Below are 13873 nucleotides of genomic sequence, written 5' to 3'. Positions count from 1 at the left end.
TGTGGTGACTTGTTTTCATACTATGATGAAACACATTGATATGCATTGTACCAGATGCCATGGCTGAAAAGGAATTTATGCTGATTTTTAGCTGGATCATTGTTCTGTTTCAAAACCCATGCGATGCCAAATGAAGATTTAATAGCCCGTGCAATTACTAAGTCTGATTAGCAGCCAGTGAGTTTAGACCGAGCGGCAACCTCCCGCTCTCTCTAGTGAAGCCAATAAGGAAGTGACTAAAACTGCAATTCATCGACTGGCCGCTTGAGGCTGGCTGCAAAAGAGAGTCAATCCCATGGACTCCCCATGTTAAAAGGTCCAACTTTACAGCAGAAAAAAACATGTTTTCAGCCTGGTGCAAAAAATGGGCGTGGGCGTGGCTTCAGCAACCAGCTCCCGCCCTTTTGCCCATTTTCGATTGTCCGGGAGAGTCGCGCGGTGACGCGCTGCCAAGATGGCGACGGCTCGCTCTGCACACTTTAGGCTTCAAAAACTCTCTTCAGGAGTCTACGGGTGACGTCACGGACACTACGTCCATGTTTTTATACAGTCTATGGTTTAGACGCTGTGAATTTTGGGATTGTTTTAACTGATTCATTGGTGCTGATGAGGCCTGAATCAACACAGTGTGATTGGACAGATGGAGGAACCTAAAGGGACAATAGGCCTTATAAACTACAAATAGGCAGCAAGATTTCTTTATACATCAAATTATTTTCTTTTTTAGTATGTATGCATGTAAAGAAACTGTCTTGGACTGGCTATGCAGTGATTCAGTGTTCAAAGTGTATTAGATTTTTGTCATGTTGGTGTTCTTTAAATCTAGAAGCATCTGTTTTAGTAGGCTATTTAGAGAAGGTTTAAAAGCATCAACTCAAATGCATTGATGTAGGCTATTGAATTATTTGTCATCATTATGTTGTAATAGTTCTCTATAATATTGAACTGTATATAATTTACATGTAATTTAAATTTTTTAATGATATTCTAGAAATAAGGAAAACTATATAGCGACCCGTTATGACCGTACATAGATTTTTAATTTATGAAAACGCAAAGCTTCAAACTCATGTGGTCTCTTAAACGCTTGAAAACAATATTAAATGTACTTTTTGGTACTTGTAGAATTAATACTTAATTAAAAAAATATCTTGAGAAATACTAATGTGGTGTAAAGTTTAAGCCTTTAAATAGAAGCGGTCAAAACCCTAATTCGCACCTCCATTGAAAGCATCATTATTTCATTATTCTGATAACCAGCGCAGATGGCAGTGGAATGGTAGTATGTTGAAGTACATTTAGAGTGTCTATAAGATGTAGTCTTTCTTGTACTAAAAGGAATATCTCATGGAATTAAACCGAGCACTAGCACTATATGCGCTGAGGAAGCGGATCGCCAGTAAAGCGGCACTGCGGCAGTACTGTATCAATGCGCCCGGTCCCCGCTCTCTCAGGGATCCTGAAGCACGGACTCGAGGAGAGGAGCAGCTTCGCTTTCTTGCAAGATTTATTTGTTTGTGGAAAAAAATATTATTTGTTTTCCGTTCTAGAGCAGTGCACTTTCCGAATTCCGACGACTCGTTCGGACGGCTCTCCTCCACTCGCCATGCCTTGCATATGTTGCTTTTGTCCTGCAGGAGAGAAGGCAGGCTTTGTGTTTTGGTGGATCTAGAGCTGAAGGAGGCACTGCCAGGCGCTTCTGCTGCTGCTGCTGTGGGTTGGACCGGCCACGGTGCGTGAGATTTACTGACGGAGAGAGAGAGAGAGAGAGAGTGAGAGAGAGAGAGAGAGAACGAGAGAGACAAAAAGGACTAATGGAAGACAGCGAGAGTGAAGGGAGGGCTGGCAGGGAGTGTAAATATATTAAAACCATTTAAATATTTGGGCTGTGTGTGACAGGAGGGCCAGCACAGGGCATCATCAGGTTAAAGTGATACGTGGTTGGCGCACCTGGACCATTCGTCATTACTGTTGGTAAAATGTTTCTGGAATGCATAATTTATTCGAGAAAGTCGGATTGCAATGCTGATATTCAGTGGTTTGTTAGTGGTGGATTTTGAAAGCAGATGAAGGTTGGTGGCTAGTGAAGTTTAAGTTAGTGGGTGTCTATGTCATACTGTAGCTGCTGTAGATATTCATGTCATCTTGTGAAGTCACGTTGATGCTTGATTACGAAGTCAGTGTATTAACTTCACTAGATAACAGACACTTACAATTATGGCTAGTTGTGATATAATGACTTGTTCATGTCATCAGATGATGTTTAAATTGATGCTCGATTATGATGTCATAATGTGGTTGTGGATTTGGTAAAGCTGATTGATTATGATGTCATTGTTGTTAGTGTAAATGTTCATGTTGTCTTGTAATGTTGACATTTTTGGCTGATTCTCATCATAATGTAGGTGTTCATGTCATCTAATTATGGTTAAGTTAAAGCTTGTTAATGATTAAGTGATTTAGTGAAGTTGATGGATGATTTTGATGTCATAATGTACATGCTGTTTATGTTTGTGTGATTTAATTTGAAGCCGATTATGATATCATAGTGTAGCTATTAAAGATGTTCATGTCATTTGGTGAATTTGAAGATTGATGGTCATGATGTCATAATGCAGCTATTGTAGATTTTTGTCATATAACCTATTTTAATTTCAGTCACAGACTGGAAATGATCCTGCAAAAACTTAAGCACACTTGACAGTATTATTTATTATTTTGAGCAATGTTGTTGTTTTATTTTGAGATTAATGAAAAATAATGTCTAGCATGAATCATTTCAGAGTGTAATTGCTATTCTGATAAAACAGCTCTTTGACAACTCGGAGTGTGGCAAATTTAGCAAGCTGTAGTGAAGGTTTTCAGGGTTTTATCTATAGTTTGGTGACATTGAGAAATGAACAGAGGAACCCAGATTAGAGATTATCATTAGAGTGCAGAATGATTGTGGCTGTTTTTGTTTTAAATATATAGATATATACATACAGAAGATTACTGGAAGTCAGCCATAAATGATCTGTCAGTGTAATCAGCTGAACTAAAATTTGCTGTGAGAAAATTACATTTCATCTCTTGATTCACAGTTCTGTTAAGAAAAATGAATAATTTCCCTCCCCATGTCTCCTGTTATAACAGTCTCAGAATAATGACAGTGTGCAGGAGGAGAAATATAAGCTCCTCCTGAATATGCAATACTGGAGATCTAGACCCAGCGCCGTAAATGGCTCACTATATGATGTATTTTATCCGCAAGAACACATTCGGAATAATTTCCTACAATAGATTTAGTTTTCTTTCAAGAAACTGTAAGATCTGGGAAGAAGAGAATGTGAAAGTGACTGTAGTCATTGTGGAATTAGATCATAAGGATCTAATCTCTTGCAGAGTGTCCAAATGTGTTGTGAAAATTGCTGTATTCATATGCCTGCATGCATGATATATTCCTATGTATAGCTAAGGGTGGGGATTCTGGGAAGGCTCTCTGAGAGAACATTTTAAACGTCTGCTCTCTGTCTCTTTGACTTGTAGGATGGGAAGGTGTCAGACTGCACTTAAACAGAACGTTGGGTCCATGAGGACAGCCATGCGGAGACCTATTACAGCTCAGTTAGAAGACACTTCAAGTAATCTGCCCGCTTGTTTCACTTAAATGTGGGCTGAATTTGGAAGTTTGGATACTTTCCAGCCCGACAGCCCTTAACAGGATTCGATTTTGGATTTCTGTGCTTGAGGATATATGCATTTATCCTTCTGGAATCTCATGTGCGTATCGCACTCTGAGCAAAGTCACATGACATCAGCTGGTTTTGGGGTTTGGATAATTGCACATCTCTCGCTGGAGTACAGTTATTGAGTTTTTCCATTTCAGGTGTTTGTTTGGGAATCGTTCTGCATCCACCTCTGAACACAGGCCTAGAGCCTCCTAACAGAAAGTGTTCGGTGTGCCATCTGGTGAAATGGATGGCCCACGGAAAAAGCGGAAGTCTCGGTCGGTGCGAGAACGGGAGCACATGTCTAACGGGATCAGGAATAACCATGTCCGCGGCTCCATGCTTCGATTCTCCTCTGATTCAGAGAGGGAAGACAGCACCAACCCCTCCTCTTCCTCACGACCCAGGCCACCGAGGAGGAAGAGAAAGGAGTCTACCTCTGCTGAGGAGGACATCATTGACGGATTCTCAATATCGGGATTTATGACGCTGGAAGCTCTTGAGGTAAGAGACTAGGCTAGTCTTGTACTGCGGCCTTTGCGTGAATGTGTTTTTAACTGCTGTTTTTTGGAAGTGCTTGTTTGGTTTGGCTGTGAAAAGCTAGCGGCGGCATAATGACTGGTTTATTATTGTCCGTATACTGCTTCTTTCTGGACTCTTAATTGCATGGGTCTGTTTGCACAGTATTGAATTTTCCTCTGTTCCTCTGTGAGTGTATTTGGGATTCAAGTAGATGGTGCTTTTAAGTCATTTTCCTGCCAAAGATGTAAAGTGTGTCCAAATTCGCTTGCTTGCTTTTGTAGTATACAACTTCATGTACCCGGATGATGCACTTATTTTATTGAAAAAAAGAAAATAAAATAAAAACCTTGGAAGAATAAAGGGGTGCTCGGACTCCAATGTTGGATGACAAAATAACTATGTAAAATTCATACGCTAGACATTTGAGTGTCTAATGTGTCATTTGAGAGACAGCCACAACTGCAGATTTCCGATGTGATGTGGTGGTACTTTAAGATGCTGTTTTGAGAAGATTGACAAAGTTGTTTTCGAATGAGTTTGATGCCTGAATACTAAGAGTCTAATATAAATATGCAGAAATGATCATATGTAGAAATGATGTCATAATGTAGCTGCTGAAGATGTTCATGTCATCTGGTGAAGCTGAAGATGGATGATCATGATGTCATAATGTAACTACTGTAGATATTCAGGTTACAGATTTCCATTATATATTACAATTTTTGTCAGAATTTTAGTAAGAAAGATAATTCTGCTGAAAAGCTTTATTAGTTTAAAAAACTACTTAAACACACAACTTGAACAAAGCCTTGTCTCGTTTTGAGATGGAAAAAAAAGAAAAGAAAAATAATACCTGCAGTAGAAAGAATAATTTCAGCTGATCTAAGTTTAAAGTTTAACTGCACTTCTATAGAAATCACTTTTGCATTAGTCTCATTTTAAAGACTGAATTATGTTTAAGTGTATATTACCAACTTGGTATGTCATTATATATAGAAATTCCTACATAGCTTGAAGTGACATTTCAAACTTCAGATGTTTGAAAAAAAGGTTGGATGTACAAGCCAAGTTGGCTACTACTAGCATAGGCATCAGGTTCTTTAACTCATTTGTGGCAGCTTTCTTACTGAAATTAAACAAGCTGCTTTGGTCTGTTACATATAGTCTAGGCATACTGATCAAATGGACTCTGTGGAGGTTTATTATTGTTCTGTTTATTTGTAAAATGGCTGTATAATTTTTAAGGCTGTATACAACCTTCAAGTGGAGTTGGAAATATACTGTAGTCATTACGTGTTGCTGCATGCACAGAAATGAAAAAGAGAAATCATTTTAACCTGTTGGAAACTCTGAATTTTGTAATTATACCTGTTTTGATATTGGAAAGGTCAAGTTTTTGCCTAGGGTCCTGCTAACAAATAGCTTTTTTCAAATATGATATAAATATCTGCAGGTATAACTCTGTGGCAGGTGCTGTATTGCAGTATTATTGTTTCTTTTTTTAATTAATCATATTTTGTGAATAAAAACGCAACTAAATATAAAAATAAAAAAGACTGGGAATGCATTATCTTTTTTTTTTTGCCGTCATTCACTTTTACTTCCATATTGTGTTTCTGACTTTGATGTGTCATATTGTAGGTGTTTCCCAGGAGCACTTGAAGGCAGCATTGGCCTTCACCATTGTTTCACCTGTCAGTCTTGAGAGGACATCTGTAGAGTGTCATCCTGACTCTCAGTGTCACTCTTGCTGTTAAAAGCCCAACAGTGTGACACTTCAAAGCTGTGCACGCTTTACCCTCACGTCCCTTACAGATGCTGTTGCATTGTGTTGCATGTTCACTAAAGTAATCTGTGAAAGGAGCCCCTCAGCAGCTTACACTGTCACGCTAGTGCTGTAAACCGCTGGCACAGTTCTCCAGGGGTGACATCCCATTCACCACTCTTTACTGTTCTGGGATGTGTAACTCATAGTCATCCCCTTCATGCTCTCTCGTTTTGCTCCATTTAGAACCTCACAGAGCAGGAGATCCTAGTCTAGATCCTGCATGTCAAAGATCAGCTCCATTCTCATTCATGCAGCTGAGATGATCATGGGACTTAATGAGCCAGTGGAACTAGCTATAACAAACATAGTATTTGGCCTATTCTAATGTAATGTTTTTATTTTATTTTTATAAATTACTATTTTAATACTGTAATCATAAAAAAGAGTTTTATTACGGTTTGCTGCAGCTTTTGTTTTAGTTGTGTGTTTTGTGGTGTTGTTTTTTGTTTTTTTTGTATTATTTTTTTAATGTTTGGAATAAAGAGGAAGATAATGAAACTAGATGGGGAAATGACAACAGCTGGAATCACATTTTCTGCATAAACATGTCAGTGCAATCCACTATGCCATAGCTCCATTTTTATTGTATTTATTTTTTCACATGAATTTATATCCATTTTGCACTGATTTTTTTGCTTTTGTGATTTTGGCCCATAGGCTAAATGTAGCAGTGTTTGTTTGTCCATATGGATCAGTGTTTACATTACATCAGAGCCATCTTACATTTTATCCAAAAGTACACGTATTCTCTCTTTTTCCAATTTCATTAAAACATCTCTCTCTCTTCCACTACCTCAAGATTTCTATTTCATGTCCTTCTTTTACAACAATCCCTTGATAGTTTCAATTTGAGAAGATATTTGTCCTCAATTTGCCAGGAGGTGCTTGAGGAATTCGTACAGGTATTCCCAAATGACACATTGAAATCAAACTCGTTCCACTCCAGTGGACAGACGCTCTCATATAGAAGTGAGCCATCAGCAGCGGGTGTTTATTAATGCTGCTTAGTGCTGGAACGACAGGCCTGAGAGGCAGTGTGTTACAGCACTTTGAGAAATTACTAAATCATCAGGCCGGGCCCCCTCGACAAACCTCCTCCCCCTTGGTCCCTGAGTACAAAGTTACCACGTAATCATTTCAACCTGCTCCCCCTTTCCCGCCCCGCATCCCCAATTCAATATTACTTAATGCCTGCACCGCTGGTGCCCTTAAACCACTTTATGTGATCATTGTGTTGTAAAGCTCTGAGCTCATTTGATTGAGAACAGCAGTCACCCTGTGCGCGTTCCCCACTCCATTGATCCACTCACAAGAAAATGGTTAAGTCAATGTAAATAATACTAATGTGCTAGCCTGTGCCTGGCGCAAAGCAAAGCATTTGTTGATCACAATGGCTTTTCTCTTTCAGATGACAAATAAAATGGCTTTTTAGATCTTAATATGAACGAATCTTTTTTGTGTTCAGCGTCATTATGTTCTCTTTTTTAGCTGATGATGTTCTATTCTTTTTAAGTTGATGAGTCTAAGTGGCATGTTAATGATTTCAGACTGCGCTTTTATCATTTATAAATATTTACACAGCCTGCAATAACTCAAATGCAGCTCTGTGGAAAAAAAAACTGTCAGTTTTGAAATCAGATTAGCATTTCAGAAAAAGACAGAGTAGGACCCATCATGCCAGGCAGTAGATGGTTGAAAGAAGAAATTAGGTCATGTCTGGAAGAGGGGTTGGCACGGGGCCCAGAGGGGCACATTTTTCGTCTGTAATCGCCTAAAGCTTGATTTATACTTTTGTCCTGGCTACGCTCCATGAACCTCCGCAAACGGATGATGTTTTTATACTTGTCGCGTTCGCGTTGTACTATTCTTTGAAATGACAGGGGGCGATCAGGAGTAATTGTCCTCTAAAACCATCAGGAATCACCAGTAAGAAGTCATTTGGCGGTACAAGACTTCTCGCATGAAGAATGAGTTGATGAATTAATCATTTTAAAAGTAAATAAAAATGCTGTGCACACCGCCATCGAATTGAGTTTGAGTGCACTCGAAGCAAACTTACGCCAACACCACGATGACGTCATATTTGCCATGCACATCCTAGCGAACTTGCGGACGCATCAAGTTGGATTTGTCTCTTTGCTGTTAAGCAGACAAATCAAAAGATGGACAGAGAGAGAGACAGATAGAGAAAGGAGGATAGACAGGAATTGATGACACTTTTCATTGAAAAGGATATTGTTGCACTGAGTGTATTGACGTTGCACATGTACCTACTGTAGTTTAAAACACACGCATGCAAAATCTTTTAATAATTATGTCAGAATAAAACAAGGACCTGGCTTGTAAAATTAATAAAAACACTTTTTTATTTAGTACTGAAAATAATTGGTAATTTTGTTTTAGGCATGCTTTGAATATTTCCATGCATGACAAAGCCATCAATGAATGGCATCAAATACTTTAAGCCATCAATTAATTTCCTTCATAACAGTGCTTCTATCTGTTCATGGCAGTGACAGCTGATATTCATTTGGACCTCATTTGAAACTGTCACAATATGATGAGTGATTTGCGTTAATACAGTGCTGTAGAAGCCATGACTGACACATCAAATATGCTCCAAGGCATGCTAAATGCAGCCGATGGATCACACTGTAGTTACACTTTTACATTCCTTTAGACTCCTACTTAAATCGTGTTCCTTTTGGGTCAAGTTTTGCAACATAAATGTGTAGCAATATTTTTGCTGTTGTTGCATTGTTAATGCATGATATGGGATTGCAATTGAAGCTACTGGGCAAAAAGAGTGAATCATTTATTTAAGATACAAAACATCCAGAGAGCAATTCAGGTTCAGCTAAATGTGGAGTTAAGGCTGTCTCTTGTCTTGTTTATACTGTGTTGCTGATGATCAGTGTATATTTTTTATATGTTAGTATCTACCATATTTTGCAATGCATAATACATTTTCTGTGAATGTGCAAAACTTCCAATTTATTGACTGCTGGGTTACTAAGAATAACAAATTGCAGGTAACTGTAAAACTATTTGAACTACAAACCAATGTGGTGTTCATGATTATGAAACTAAATTTATAGATACTGGCTTGCATTTTTAAGTTACAAATGGCTAGGGATGGGACGGTATGAAAATTTAATATCACGATTATAGTGACTAAAATTATCACGATTATCAATATTATCACGGTTTTGTTGAAACGAGATGAAAGTGTTCAAAAATAGTTGATGCTCACACTGAAAACATTTCAGCAAGTTTTATATTTAATAATCAACAAACAACTAATAAAACAAGCAACTCTATGCACTTAATTTAAAGAAAGATTAAATTCTGTGGCATTTCCTTCCTTACAATGAAAAGTGTAGAAGCATAGAAAAGCATAGAAAAGTCACTGACTTTCGCCATTCCTTCTCGAAAAAAAACAAAAAAAACATTGTGCGCTGCGCTTGCGTCAGACTGTTGCTGGCTGGACATGATTTAATAGTGAGTTAAAACCGCGATAATCAAACACGGTTTTAATGATAATTCATTTTTAAACGATATTACTAACCTTCAGCACATTTTATCACGGTTATCAATAAAACCGGTTATCGTCCCATCCCTACAAATGGCTGAACCCACTATTACGTAGGGCTGTCACGATAACAAATTTTGCTGGACGATAAATTGTCCCAAGAAATTATTCCGATAAACGATATTATTGTCGTTTGTGTGGCTTAAAATTGTTTCATTTTGTATGTTATATTATGTTTATATGCCAGTTAGGGATGCTCATATTGACCGTTTAACCGTTAACCGAAAGTAAACATTTTGATCGATGAAGGGGCCGTTCACATATCACGTCTTTTTTTGTGCTCAAGTTCGTTATTTCAAATGCGGTATGCGCGCTCATAATGGAAGAGACGCGGCGCGACACGCTCGTTTTTTCCAGGCCCGTCCGCACCACATCTAGTTAAAAAACATCTCAGCTTTTCAGAATGACGCAAGCGCACCAGGCCATGTGAAAAGAACCAACTCAATCAGCTTCCTTCGGGGTGAAATTTCCCGTTGAAAAATGGGGTGCACCCAAACTGGAAATCCATTACTGAAACTTCCTTGTTGTAACGGATATCGCAGCTGATGGATGCTTAGCAACGACAGATGCCTCATGAGCACAACTGCCCGAGCGCTTTGGAAAGAAGGCGCGTGTGTGTGTGTTAACTCACTGGGCGCGTTGACACACGCAACCATGCGCCTACAGACATATTTAGCTGAGCAAGCCAAATTAAGCGAGCGAAAAGTAGGCCCATTTCGAGAGAAAGGGCAACAAAGTTACTTGCAAAATATGCTACGCGGTATTAAAATAAAGCAGTAGTTCAAGTACAATGCAATATCACTTGAGACGCAAATATCCACCAGCAAATGAAAGGCACTTCCCAAAGCTGGTCACTCTAGCGAGACGTTATCTCTTTATTCCCAGGACATCTGTGCCATCGGAGAGGGTGTTTTCTACCGCAGGCTGTCCACAGGCTATCCACATCGCTCCAGACTAACCCCACATCATGACATGTTAAATTTTTTAAATAAAAATTGAAAAAAGAAATTATTGCGGCCAGAAAAATTATCGAGCTCATTTTTTTAATCATGCGATTGATTTATCGACTATCGTGACAGGCCTGCTATTATGTTAAAAATGAGTTGGCCAGGTGTAGTATTACTTTGTAGTATTACTGTCATGTTGTAAAATTGTAGCTTTGTGTACTTCAGGTGTATATAAATATTAGCAATCAGCCATATCTCTAACCCTAATGATTAATTATTAACTCTCTAACCCTAATGATTAATTATTAACTTTGAAATAAATGATTGGTTGTTGACATTACTTTTTAATTTACACATTTCCCAAATAGTGCAAATGGATTAATCTCTAATGCTATTTACAATATATAGTGTACATATAATTTGTATGTAGTATACATTTCTAATTCTGAATAAAGTCATCACCACATGATGCTCATGTGAAAAACTGTCACTTTTTAAGATGGATGTGTTTGTAGACGCAGAACTTAATATATTTTCTTAGACTAATGCACAGGTGTCTACAATTAAATTAATATCAAGCTAACATCAGTACATAATCTTTGCCCAGCAGGGTTTGTCAGCTTACAGCTTGATTAAAATAATAATTTTAAATAGCTCATTAATTAACTGTGTTGTTTGAACGTGTTTTGTCTCATTTTGGCTCCATTATAAAAAAACATTATCCAATCACTGACAATACTAGCCATGACCTGACATTTATTCTATCTTTAGAGGCATTTTGAAAGGAAAATTACACTGTGTTCTTGTTAAAGGAGAAATGAAAAACAAAGATGTGCTTGGCTGTGACAGGTAATTGGTTAAAAGGTGCGACAAATACAGGTGTGACTAAGGTTAATTGTTGTAAGAGCTCGTGCGACAGCTGAATATTGATTCATAACTCCAGACAAACCTATGTAAATCATCATTTTGTGGTCATATCCAGGTGCCATGACACACACACACATACAACATACTTTAAGTAGCAGCTGTGGTTATAGCCAGGTTGTTGCAGTAGGGCTGTTTACCAAAGTAAATGTTTGCTTTAATGTTTAAATGGTGTGGCAAGAATATCATTAATGACCCTGTGAGGGTGTGCAGAGGGGATAGTGTGCAGTGTGTGTGTGGTGTGTGAGAGAGAGTCAGCATTCCCTCCAAACATCTGTTCACTGATATGCACTGATGCCTTCATAGCTTTTAATTAAAAACGACAAAAACAGTTAAGATGTTAACAGTTTTGAAATTAAATGGTTTGTAAGGGTCCATGTAGGCAAGTTAAATATGTATTTGGTCTCTGTATTCACTTAATGTGTGTGAAATTGGATAAAAAAAAAAATACAATTGAATTTGTTTTGTGTATGAAGGACATCTTGTAATTTATTTCCCATGTTCCACAATGGTCTCAGGTGGGCATACACCATTCATGGTTAATCAGGAGAAATGTTTGATAGGCCACTGTGGATCTCTGCCTGGTTTTTCCTCCTGATCAAGGTTTGACAGTTTTCTTTTCTGTTTCTAGATGTTTTTTTACCCCAGTGACCTTCCTAAATGAAGCGTTGAGAACAAATTTGTCTCACTGACTGCTGTAGTTATTGTTAAAAAACCTCTGCTTCTGAGAAACTCACTCACTCACTGGAGTTTACCCAACATTTTCTTCAATGTTTTTGACACATGATCACTGTATACTGAAGTCTAAGGCTTAAAGGAAGTTTAATTCAAGTTAAACTCATACCTTTTGTCGCATATGGTTGAATACCACGTTTATTTTCTTTAAAGCGAAGCCCTCTGTTTAAGCACCAGTTAGTTCTTCACCACAGTTTTGAAAAAGTAAACAGTAGAATGGAAGGGAAGAAGGGAGACAAACAAGAGAATTTATGAAATGCAGCCTCAGTCTCTTACAAAAAAAACAACAACAACTCACTTTCAGTCTATGAACGTGTCTCTCGCTTACTGTATGTGTTCTAACAGTTTGGAGGTTATGTTAAAGTAAATCAACACGTGCTGTTGTGAGTAATTAAGGGAAGCATTTCTCATAGGATAAGGACACACAGTCTCATGAATTATTAAAGACACAGACACATCATAGAAGTACTACTGTATTTACCACATTACAGCCTTTGACATGGACATGTAGTTTTTAAACCTGGAATAAAATAATCAAAAAGTTTTCCCTTATAGTTAAAATAACGAATGTTTACATTGTCTTTTATGATGTGATAAGACAACACAAACACCTCTGTTAAAATCTAAGAAAATGTAGTTAACTGTTTCATGGCCCTTTAACAAAAACAGAAATCAAGGTTACAGTAAAGCTCAAAATGGTAGTAAATGGGGCCATTTTTTGTACTGTACTTTTTGGCTGTACTATTGATACAGTATTTTAAAGGGTTCATGAACTTTTTTATTATTGTGTACAATTCTTTAAGGGCCATTTTAATGTTGTTATTTTAGAAGTAATAGGCTATTTTCTGTCCTGTTTTGACCCCCCTTCATCGGGACGCTCTGTTTGAATAGGTGTGGCGTATTGTAGACTCAGAAGTAAACGCCCACTGATATGATTGGCCTACATCTTTCACAGATGGCTGCTGCTGTGATTTAGGTTATAAACACATAAATACTCAGTTCATATCAAACGATCTGTAATAACAGACAAAGCAATAGTGACCACGTAATAAAAACATTTACTTACACTTAGTGTTGTCACGGTACCAAAATTTCAGTATTCGGTACCGATACCAGTGAAAATCCACGGTTCTCGGTACCAATTTCGGTACCAAAGCAAAACACAAAAATATGCTAATTTAAAAAAAACACTTTTTAGCACTAAAAATAAAACCAATGCCATTCTTTATACTTATTTACAATTGTGTTTAAAGTTTTTCTACAAGTTATATAATTATGAAAAACAGTAAACAAGTTTCACCCAAATTTAATTGGTCTTTTAATTTATGAAATTTAAACACATTTTATTTCTGGTAAATAAAGGGGATTTTCTATTAAAATTAAAACATGTAAGAAATATTTTGATTTATTTCTTTAAAAAATAAAGTTTTATAAATTTTTTCAACAGTAGTAGCAGTATCACATACATTTTACTAAATAATAGTAATATTTCTAGCACAATGCCTTGATGTAAAAATTAACTTTTAGGCCTAATGAATGCATATTTGTCATTTTAACTGAACTTAAGACTGGTGGTGATGCTTAAGATATTTTTGGTCATTGATGGTTTCTGTAA

At 37.4% G+C, this 13873-nt stretch overlaps 1 protein-coding gene across 6 annotated transcripts in view; it reads left to right on the top strand.

Annotated features, from left to right (window-relative positions):
- The first annotated feature begins 1407 nt into the window (after positions 1-1407).
- The window catches only part of LOC132132789 (autism susceptibility gene 2 protein homolog), a 361078-nt gene continuing 348612 nt past the window's right edge, over positions 1408-13873 (top strand). For 5 of the 6 annotated variants that reach the window (XM_059545318.1, XM_059545319.1, XM_059545317.1 and 2 more), the window contains exons 1-2: positions 1408-1732; positions 3529-4214. In XM_059545318.1, the coding sequence (XP_059401301.1) occupies positions 3957-4214 (258 nt within the window). In that variant the 5' untranslated portion in view covers positions 1408-1732; positions 3529-3956. The remainder of the gene's footprint in view (positions 1733-3528; positions 4215-13873) is intronic. The other variant, XM_059545316.1, reaches the window with a different exon arrangement.

Source organism: Carassius carassius, chromosome 49, assembly GCF_963082965.1.
Source record: "Carassius carassius chromosome 49, fCarCar2.1, whole genome shotgun sequence".
Taxonomy (NCBI): Eukaryota; Metazoa; Chordata; class Actinopteri; order Cypriniformes; family Cyprinidae; genus Carassius; species Carassius carassius.
The sequence above is the reverse complement of the archived record's forward strand: the minus strand, read 5'-3'. Positions and strand labels throughout refer to the sequence as shown.